General features: G+C 41.2%; 1 protein-coding gene across 3 annotated transcripts in view; it reads right to left on the bottom strand.

The window, feature by feature from the left end:
* Nucleotides 1-4,850: 4,850 nt before the first annotated feature.
* Nucleotides 4,851-10,804, bottom strand: part of TATDN3 (TatD DNase domain containing 3) — a 12,306-nt gene continuing 6,352 nt past the window's right edge. Inside the window, exons 5-10 of one of the 3 annotated variants that reach the window (XM_050950265.1) lie at nt 10,458-10,520; nt 8,319-8,428; nt 7,876-7,931; nt 6,666-6,778; nt 5,460-5,540; nt 4,851-5,072 (exon numbers count right to left, since the gene is read on the bottom strand). In XM_050950265.1, coding sequence (XP_050806222.1) covers nt 4,929-5,072; nt 5,460-5,540; nt 6,666-6,778; nt 7,876-7,931; nt 8,319-8,428; nt 10,458-10,520 — 567 coding nt within the window. In that variant the 3' untranslated portion in view covers nt 4,851-4,928. The remainder of the gene's footprint in view (nt 5,073-5,459; nt 5,541-6,665; nt 6,779-7,875; nt 7,932-8,318; nt 8,429-10,457; nt 10,521-10,804) is intronic. The other 2 variants (XM_050950266.1, XM_050950267.1) reach the window with 2 other exon arrangements.

Here is a 10,804-nt window from a genome sequence, read left to right as displayed (position 1 = left end):
CAGGGCAGCGAATACAACCCCTCCCACTTCCACGCTGACAAGCCGCCCAGCCGAGCCAGGGCACACAGCAGCCTAGTTACAGCAGCTTTGCAGCATCAAGGCGGGACGCTCCAGCCCCAGCTCTGCACTGCAGGAGTATTTACAAACGGGACGATTGAGGGGGGGCGAGCCCTGTTGTGTCTCCCCCCGGAGTCTCTTTCCAAACGATTACCATTTACTGAAGCCTCAGCGAAACGTGTTTAAAGGGACAGTGGGAGTTTAGAAATCACGTTTCTTACCACAGTCCGTTTCGAGGAGGCTAGGAACGTCCAGAAGCAGCGAATCTTGTTGTAATCTTCTCAGTCAAACGATGGAAGCTGAAGATTTTGAGTAGATTACACATTTCTTTTATACCCACAGTTGTAGAATTAGCAATTTCTTCTGCGTTTTATAGGGTCTAATAATTACAGCCTTAGTCCAGCAAACCCTTAAACATGTGCATACCTGTGCTCATGGGAGGAGACCTGTTGACATTAGTGAGACCATTGATGAATATTTACCAGACATACTGAAGCCTTTTCAGGATCAGGGCCCAGCCTGTAGAAATTTTGGTGGTCCTAGAACCCACCTCCACCTGCCTAAGGCTCTGGGAGGGAGTTTGGGTGGGGGGAGGAGGTCTGGGGTGCAGGGCCAGGGCAGGGGATTGGGGTGCAGGAAGGATACAGGCTCTGGGAGCGAGGTTGGGTGCTGGGTGCAGGCTCTGGGCTGGGGCAGAGGGTGGGGAGTACAGGAGAAGGGAATTTGGGGATGGGAGGAGGTGTGGAGGGAGGGGGGTGCAGGCTCTGGGCTAGGGCAGGAGGTGGGGGTGGAGAAGGAGTGGGTGAGGGTGCAGGCTTCAGGCTGTGGGTGCAGAAGGGGTTGAGGGATGGAGTTTGGGTGCAGGCTCTCAGGTGGGGTGTGGGTGAAGGCTCTGGGAGGGAGTTGGGGGCAGGAGGAGATGTGTGGGAAAGGGGTGAGGGGTATAAGCTCTGGGAGGGGTTGGGGGAGTGTGGCACTTACCTGGGGCTCCTATGCAGGGGGCCTCCACGCACTGCTACCCACAGCTTCCTATTGATCGCAGGGGCACTTGGGACAGGAGCAGCATGCACAGGCACAGACACAGACCCACTCCACCCAGGGGATGCAGAGAGGGGCCAGCAGCCACATGAAGTGAGCAGGTGAAAACTTTTCAGCCCCACTACACTGCCAATGGTGGGTGAAGGCCCTGGGGCTGTTTTAAATCGCCCAGGGGACATATGGGAGGGAGCACCTGGGGGCGGAAGGCAGGGCGGAGGGAGAGACCAGGCCTCAAACAGTGCTGGAGCCTGCCCTGGGCTAGGAACATTCCCAGTGCCCAGGTACCGCAGGCCCATAGAACTCTGCAGCTTATGTAATTTGATGTCATGCTATGTTTTCAGTATCGCCTACAGCGATGTGTTGAGTGTTTTATTCTTTGTTTAGATTTAACTTTACTTTTCTTGTTTTTTTAATAAAATCTTGTTAGAGTAAGGCCTGCTGTACACAGTTTTTATACCAGAGCCCTTGGAGTAAATTTTTTTTAACTAAAATAGTTTAATTGGTGCAATCCATATTGTGGCTACAGTCATACAAGGTGCATTTTACCAGTATGGCTTATTCCTCTTTCTACACACATTAGGCACTTTTGCACTGGTAGAGCTGCATGCACACTGAGGGGGAGTTATATCACTTTAATTATACTGTATCATTACAACTTCTGTGATTAGACATAGCCTACCATGTATAGTCTGCAATTACTTCAAAGTATTATAAAATTTTTTAAAAATCCTTTTATATGACTAAAAAGAACACGAGCAAATCAACCCTGGATGAATTTTAAAATGTAATTTACCATTCCTTAACTAAGATGTTTTTCTGTGTTGCTTTCTGCTTAGACCAGGGGTAGGCAACCTATGGCACAGGTGATGAAGGCAACATGCGAGCTGATTCTCTATGGCAGTCACACTGCCCGGGTCCTGGCCACTGGTCCAGGGGGCTCTGCATTTTAATTTTAAATGAAGCTTCTTAAACATTTTAAAAACCTTATTTACTTTACATACAACAATAGTTTAGTTATATACTATAGACTTAAGAGAAAGAGACCTTCTAAAAACCTTAAAATGTATGACTGGCACAAGAAACCTTAAATCAGAGTGAATAAATGAAGACTCGGCACACCACTTCTGAAAGATTGCTGATCCCTGGCTTAGACACGGACAACAGACTTGGTGGTGTATTTTTAGTTTATTGTCAATGTCCCATTCCCAGTTCTTCTATATTGCCTGTATCATTGTAAGTGTAATGAAGTCTGAAGTTACCTGAGAACACATAGGGCCCACTCCTTCAAACACTTACTGACATTTGTTTGCAACATTGGACTGTAATGACATCAAATGTAAGAATTTATCATGTGTGTAAGTGCATACAGCACTGCACAGGTGAATTAAATGGTGGGTCTCCACCCTCACCCACATGTTTACCTATCTATAGGGAAACATACAAAGACAGCAAGGGGGAGGCTGTTGTTTTTACAATTACCTCAAATACATGTTTGTTTAAAATGCTAAATGAAATTTCATCCCACTAAGGGTGGTTAAAAATTGTTAATTTTTAAAGTCTTGTTTTCAGATGCTCCATTAATAAAAGGCCCAATCATGTAGACCCTTGACATCCATGGAGTTCAATGGAAGTTGAGGGGGTTCACCATTGCCTAGGGTCAGTTTCAGTGGCAATGGTCTGTAGGTACCTAATGGGACACCCTCAACTTAAATGTAGCCAACTTAAAAAATAAATAAACTGTATTTATACCAGTTGCAGTTACAACCCCTGCCCTCAAGGCCTTGTGTCAATCTGCGGTTTTGCAGTCACCTATATCAACAAAGAGGATAATCTATGTTCTTCCACTCAGCAAGAGGGAAAAGACCCATGCAAATAGCAGAAAAAACTGACTACAGCCTTGATTCTGCAATCAGAGCCTCAAGAGCAGACCCCTGCCCGTAGCTCCACTGAAGCCAATGATTCTCCATGCAGCACAGGCCAAGAGGGCACCTGTGTGAACTGGTTTGTGGGAACGGGGTCTGACTAGATGAGGGAAATTGATTTCCATAAAATGTCAAACTAACACACACACTGGACAAAATAGAGAAAAAGTCTCTCTCTAATCTTTTCCAATTATCATATTGGTGTTACTTGTAATAATGGGAGATAAAATATTTGCACACAGAGGCACGACTTTTAAGTTGAGGGTTTACTCTTAATAATTTAAGCAGGTCTAAGTCCATGGTTTGAACAGAAGCAAAAAATGGAAACTGACAGATCCGCAATGGGTAGCGTACATCCATTTCAAAATTCCCTAGATGTATCTTGAGCTATACACTACTCTTGATCTATGCCCAGAAAATCCTGATAGTGATACAGTGGAAGCTGTGCATGCAGGTGGCTTTGTCATTAATTATCCTTAATCAGGGTTCCCACTTAGACCCAAATGTTTACCTATTTGCAGTTCTTCCTTCTATTTCGTGTTTTTTAAACCATAATACACATTGCAATATATATATGAATGATTCAAATTCAGGTGTTTTCTAAAGACAGAAAAACACGGACATTTTCTTAACTTGATAAGCTAATTAGGTGCAACTTATCTTAACACTGCCACTATCAGAGGAACAAGTAAAGCTAACTTCCCCCAATGGTGATGCAGAAAGTAATCACAGGGATGAAAATGTGAGGGAAAACAAGCACTTAAGGTGGACAGCAGTTACCTTCCACATGACCTGGAAATAAGCTGCTTATGTTTTATCTTACTTAGGACTCAGTCCATCTCTCACTGAACAACAAACAGCAAAACTTCTACAGACTTCAAAGGCAACAGGCTGTCTCTACTCCATTGCACCATGTCTACAATTTATCAATCTGATATCCAACGCTGGTTCACAAAAAGCCAAGGATGTCAAATAGGAGTTCGGAACTGTGTTTTGTAAGAGATCTTGCATAATAATAATAATAATAATAATAATAATAAAAAGGCAGTTAAAAAAACTGTATATATTAAGGGAGACAAGATTTGACTTGTCTTCAGGGTGCATTAGTCCACATTAGAGGGGTGTAAATTCTAATGCACACACGCGCATTCAACACATTAACTGGCCCATCTGGACTCTGCTGGCATATGCTAAAAAAGTCCCCTACTGTGTGTTAATGTCCATTTCAAACAGACACACCCTTTAGACAAGTCTTAGGTTTTAAAACAGTACAAACATTTGATACATGGGCCCAGACCACAACACTGGGATGCAGATTTGAACTTGCCAGAGTTTGGAGCATTCGGATACAGGCTTTTGGTTCAGGTCAGGTCCAGCTCTGGTGTAGAAGTTTATAGTGGCTATAGACTGGGATAGGAGAACAGATTCTCACCTGCTGTCCTGTTTTAACACAATAACTCCAAAGAGACCCCACATTATGCCCCCTTACTCGGCCGGGCCTTAGGAGTAATGATTAGGGTACTATGAAGATAATTTCTCTGACTATTGGGACGACATCCTGGGCCTGCTGAAGTTTATGGGAGTTTGGCCATTGACTTCAATAAGGCCATGATTTTACATAGTGTTTAGTTAAGTCAGGCAGCTATAATATTAAATCCCCAATATGAGACTCTTCTTCCATATTTATTTAGGCGACTAATATGAATCTATATCTGGACCAGATACCAGGAGGATGAATGGGTAACAAGATATAAGACAGATCCCATCATACTCATAACTTTCATTTAAAAAGCATGTATATTTGCTGAATTACTTGATAGTAAAATCCTGCAGTTAGGACAAGATGGATTTTTTTATTGCACGTTAGCTGTTGGGACATAATGTAATTGCAAATTTTAAACATTTCTGGGTCTATTTCCAGAGAAATTTCTGAAGTTTGGGAAACAGTTTCAGTGCATTCTGCGTCGTCACTTCTATAACTTCTTCCACTGGGATTCCTTTCATTTTGGCAATATACTCAGCAGCAATGAAAATATTCTTTGGTTCATTTCTCACCTGCAATGTACAAAAACAGAATAAATTAAAGAATCTGAAATTACATGAGTGTCAGATTCAATTTATCTTCAGAACCAGTTGTTGCAAACGGTTTCAAATATACCACTGATAGGGCCTTAAATGTAATTTCTGTTATATTTGCTCATCCTCCACCAGCCTCCTCTCAATCTATTCCTGTAATTGACAAGAGTCTTCTCCTGTGTAGTCCCTGCCTTTGGGAACTGGCTCCTTGTATCAGTCTGCCTTATCAAGCTGCTATCTCTTTTCCAATTTCATCAGACAACGTCTTTCCTTCCTTGACTCTGCCTATTCAATTTGTGCCCTCTGTTACTGTCCTCAGTAAGCTACATTTTTAGAAATGCAGAAATGGAGAAACCAACAACTTACCTGTTTTTCAGGACCTAGTGCAGGAGAGTCGGTTTCTAAGCACATACATTCTAAGGGCAACTGTTTCACAAGCTTCTGCTTCTTAAAGGAAACAAGAAAGCTATTAAATGGCTCATTTACTCAAACAAGGAAAAAAAGCAGAGAGAAAGAGAGAGGTATGTTTCATGTTAAAGGCATGGCAGTAATACACGTGGGGATCTTGTAAATATATATTTTGCTAATTGCACAATTAGGAAGTCATAAAAAAAGGTCAAGAATACATGAACTACTTTTTAATAAAGTCTCCATAAAATACACAATGCCACCCCTAGTGAAGCCCATTATTATCTATTAAATTAAGATATATTATTGCACATTAAAAAACAAACAAAAAAAAAACCTACATTAGGGTTGCAATGTAAAGCACTCAAAAACTCAGATATACCAGAATCAAAGTTGTCTGTGCAACCCTACTTCATCCTCTTTGTGCGTATGTCTTATGATACAATATTTAATTACATGCTCACATACTATTTTTTCTCCTCCAATCTTGTATCACCTCCCATCCCCAGGGTTCTTGTCCCAATCTATTCCAGCATCCTAGTCTGGCTTTTGTCCCTTCTGCATTCAGATCAGGCAGCTGCTTCCTCCTCCAACTGCCTGGGCCCAGCCGGGAGTTACTAGAGTACAGGACAGGCAAGCTCCCTGCTCTCATTTCAGGCGCCTAAACCCAGCACAACCTGCGGCAATGCAGGAAAAGTCCTGCTTGGCCTGTGGCTGTTGTGTGCCCAATGCGGATGGGATCGTTGAAGAATATAGCTGCTAAAATTTAAAGTCTCTGCTGAGCATGTGCAAACTGCAGTTTTTCGTGGACGTATAACTTGGGCAAATTAGAGTGGATTTTCACAGGAACAGCATAAGGCTCATTCCTGACACCGAAGTGTCCCTCTACCAAATTCTGAGTCCCTACTCAGAGGGAGCGCTAGAGCTTTCCAAAGAAAAGGTCACCAGAAGTTTACATATTATAGGGTCAAAAGCGTCAAAGCGAGGGAGCACTAGAGCTTTCCAAAGAAAAGGTCACCAGAAGTTTATATATTATAGGGTTTTTTTAAAAAACAAAACAAAAAATATCAGCCAACAGAAAGTAATATTTTCTTTGTGATAAACTGAGGGTTACAGGCTGCAATCCCCAAATACTGAGATAGAACTAGTCCCTTTGAACTTTACCTGTTCACTTCTTATAATGGAAGGAGGAATGGAGAAGAAATATCCAGCCTTCACTCCTTCCATCGCCACAGATGGCCTCCCATCAAATGCATGGAGCAACACCCTTTCAGCACCTACAGAGAGCCAAACCAATTAGGAAGTAACTATATTGGTGGTAGGACTATGATGTCACCTCCTAGTACTAGAACCCTTGGTCTCGCTGTACTCTAGGATTACAGTGCTCTGGAGAGAAGCAGAGTCAGAACTGCTCCTGTGATGCCAGCACAGTTGCGATGCCAGCGCAGTTGGTGCTTACGGTGTCAGACAGATAGGTTATAGAATAGATCAGGTAGAGGGGTGGACATGGAGAAGAAGAGCCTGTTACGAGAGGAGCCATGTTGGGAGATATGATTGGGATTGCAAGCAGAGACAGTGTGGGGAGGAAAGGAGATAGATAGCACCATGGGAACAATTCTAATCTCCTTCTCTTGAAAGCATTACAGTCTGAGGAAAGCACAGTTGGACTAAGGAGTTTCTGTCAGGAGCTGACATCATCATTCTAACATAATACAGACAGAGAGAAATTATATTCACTTTCCTTCCTTTATTTTTACAGGTTTCCCCCATTAAGTAAGGTAAATCGGGCAATAATGAAGAGAGGAAAAAGAAGACCTATTAAATCACCAAGTCCAATCCCCTACCAGTGCAGGATACCATCCCCCAGGAGCGTGAGTATTTGATATTAAACTGATATAACACTTGATCTTAGTCCAAAACATAAGAGATACCAGAGCCTTAATTTTTTTTTATCAAACTATTTTAATAACACCATGATTCTACTTCATGAGCTCCAAGACTTAAGCTATACAAGTATCATATCAGTTAACTGCCTGTAACACTCTTTGAAATATTTAAAATGTCTACCTTTTAAAAATAAAAAAAAGTATAATTTTAAATGCTGACGTGGAGAGTGTGATACTCTGAACAGACGCTGAGCATGGATCTGTATCTGTCAGAAGGTGTATTTGAACGGACAAACTGCTAGTGGCTAAGGCAATCTGAACAGTTCCTCAAACAAACAGTAAATCCCATAAATTAAAATTACAGTACTTTGAGAAGGACCTCCATAACTGTGCCTATCCGGCTTTGTGTATGCAAACGGACATGCATGATAAGAAAGGCTGCTGAAAAAGAATGAATTTTTTATAGCAAGAAGTGACCCAAAAAGTACCTTGTTCTTTTAGGAGGCTAATGGTTGGTCTTCCAGCTGAACGAGAATGGACGTTTCTAGTGAAGAAAAGAAAAACTAGTATTAGGAAATTAAGCAGAGTATTTTTTTAAATAAGTAACTGATTTGACAGCAATTTTTATAGCACCATTCACCAAGAAAGATTCCCTAAGAACTTTACGAACATGTATAAAGAAATCACTTCAGCCATCATGAAAATACAGTAGCAACAGTCTAGGACAAGAAGAGACGTATGCAATTGAAACTACAGGGGTTGTCCCAAGTAGGCACAATGTAACTACCATGTTGTAATTTGGCCAAGACAATGAAGTCAATATCCTTACTTTTCTAAGTGCTCTGGGCTCTTTAATAATTACAGATATGGAGGAATTTGATTTTAGATCTCTTCTGAGAAACAATAACCTGTCAATATAAACAAGACCTACAAAGGCAAATCCAGTCTTTTTGCTAATTGAATCTGTTTGGTCAAGACTTGTCTTTGCTCTTGCTTCTGTTCATCAGTGCTGGCAAATCTGGGAGTGAAATCTAGTCCAACCTACAGCACAAGAGGAGACATAAGAAAGTTTCATCAACCTGATTCCTTTACATACTAGTCTGCAGTTCAGTAAAGAAATATTTTTTCAATCCTGCCAGTCAATTTTAAATGTATACATTTCGGAAGGATTGCCATTAAAATGGGATTTATAGGAAATGGTCTGTTACCAGCTTAGATTCAACATTCAATTTATTTTCAACTCCGAAAGTGTTTGAGAGACCCAATAACTTTATCCAACATTTTAACCTATATATGACTTTTGTGCAGCTATAACTGTTGTTTAACAATGATTTCCAAACTAAAGCCCCATATCCAGAGTCCTCTGAATTCCAAGGGAAGTTCAGATTCAGATCTGAATCTGTAGCTCAAGCCCATTTCTAATGAAATCGGCCAGCTGTATAGTATTGGAATTAAATATTTTCAGTTGATTTTTAAGTTTGTGAAAGGTTCATAGCTGTACCAACCGAAGTCCTTGACTTATCTACAGAACAGGTGCAGTATACCAAATTTACCTATAATGACATGTCAGTGTGACTCAACCCTGCACGGTCAGAGGGTAAATCAAAGGGCATCCAGGTGTAAGAGGATACTTCATACTTATTTAATTCTCTCTGCTAAGACTTCAGGCAAGATTGTCATTTGTTGTAGTGTTTTGAGATATGACCATGTGTCCTGCAGGAAGTGGGCTCAGACACCAATCACCAGTCAATCAAGCCACTGTACAGCTATTCTCCTTCATGTCCTGTAATAAACTGCCATGTAGCATTAGCTGTGCTCTAATATTGCTCGGCTGCATTCCACCCTGGATTTCAGCGGCGATTCAAGTGAACACTATGAATTCCCTACCTATTACATTGTGTTTTGAGAGTCAATAAATTGACAGTTTAGTTTTATGTCAATACATTCATACATACATGATTTCTGAAGCGCTGTGGAATCCACTGAGAGGAAGTAATAACAGCTTTACTAAAATTAATTAAGCAAGCCTCAAACCACAACAGCATATAAAACCACACCACAGTTTAGGACAGGAAATAAAGGAGAATCCCAGCCAAACAAAACTGCAGCGGGATCTTTAATGAACCAAAGTCATCAGTACTTGGTTTTATATCTCATCCTAAAAACAGCCCCTTCAGCAGCAGTGTCCCTGCACCACACCTCTGTTCAGTACTGAGTCAAAGGTAAGAGATCAGCAACTGAATCACGGACACTGCTTTCCATAGCCTCTAAATGGTCCGTGGAGATCTCCCATCCAAGTACTGACCCAGCTTGACCAAACTTTGCTCTCAAGATCACCGCACAAGTTGGCATGGCTGCAGGATAAAGGTAGTATGTATATCAAAGATACTTCATACCAAGTCCATACTATTAACTAAATATAAAATAAATAGTAGCTAATAGCTTTTAAAGCCTCCTCCTTTTCATTCAACCTGTACTGTCAAGTTCCATTGGCACTTTCCCATTAGGTTGAAATCAAAATATTGAGTTATTCTTAGCAGGAAAGGGCAGCTGCAAGGAGTAGGATGGGTCAAGAAACTCTAAAAATGAAAAGTACAATTGAAAAAAATTGAGAGAAAAAGTGGGGAAACTGGAAAGATTGGGGGCAGGAGAGAAGGAAGATAAAAAAAATGCTATTACTGTATTTTTCTTCTATTTTTTTTTCAGGCTATTCCCCTACTGCTGTGTGAATGGTAATTCCCATTGCCAATTTATTTATTTGAAGGGCATTAATAGCAGATTCATAGGTAGACAAAAAAAATTCTTGTTCAGATGAAAAATTAGTATTGCAAAGTAAGTAGCAGCTGGGGGGCAACAGGGGAAGGGAGACGACCGGGGAGATGCATCAGGGAAGTATATGAAGGAAAATATTTTCAGTGCTGGAATGACAGGTCAGGTTCTCCAGCTGCTCAGATTATTAGGATTACTTTTTGTTTATACAGAGCTGATGATGTGCTAAGTGCTTGTAACTCAGAGAACCTATGCTGGCAAAAAAAAGAAGATTTAAACAAAACACAGAACTTTGACTTACCTCTCCGATTGCCAACAATCTATCTTTATAGAGTTCTATAAGTGGCAATGCAGCATCCAGGTCCTGCAAGAAGAGAAAAAAAAGAAATTAAAGACACAACCCTCTATCCTTGCAAAGCAAGAGCAGGATGAATTCAGTTCCACTGTGATGCAGAACCACTTAATCTGTCATCTATGTACCTTGAAACCTGCTCCTACAGTAGGTTGGGAAGAAAGGAGGACAGGCTGTCAGGTTTTAAGATCCTGCAAGGCCATTCTGCCTTAACGTTTATTTTTTAGATGAGTGGAACATGTAATTACCTCTTCAAGACAAGATCTATTAATATCCTGAACATGCCAGCTGTTAGT

The sequence above is a fragment of the Gopherus flavomarginatus genome, chromosome 4, assembly GCF_025201925.1.
Source record: "Gopherus flavomarginatus isolate rGopFla2 chromosome 4, rGopFla2.mat.asm, whole genome shotgun sequence".
In the NCBI taxonomy this organism is placed as follows: domain Eukaryota; kingdom Metazoa; phylum Chordata; order Testudines; family Testudinidae; genus Gopherus; species Gopherus flavomarginatus.
This window is presented reverse-complemented; position numbering and strand designations above follow the sequence as displayed.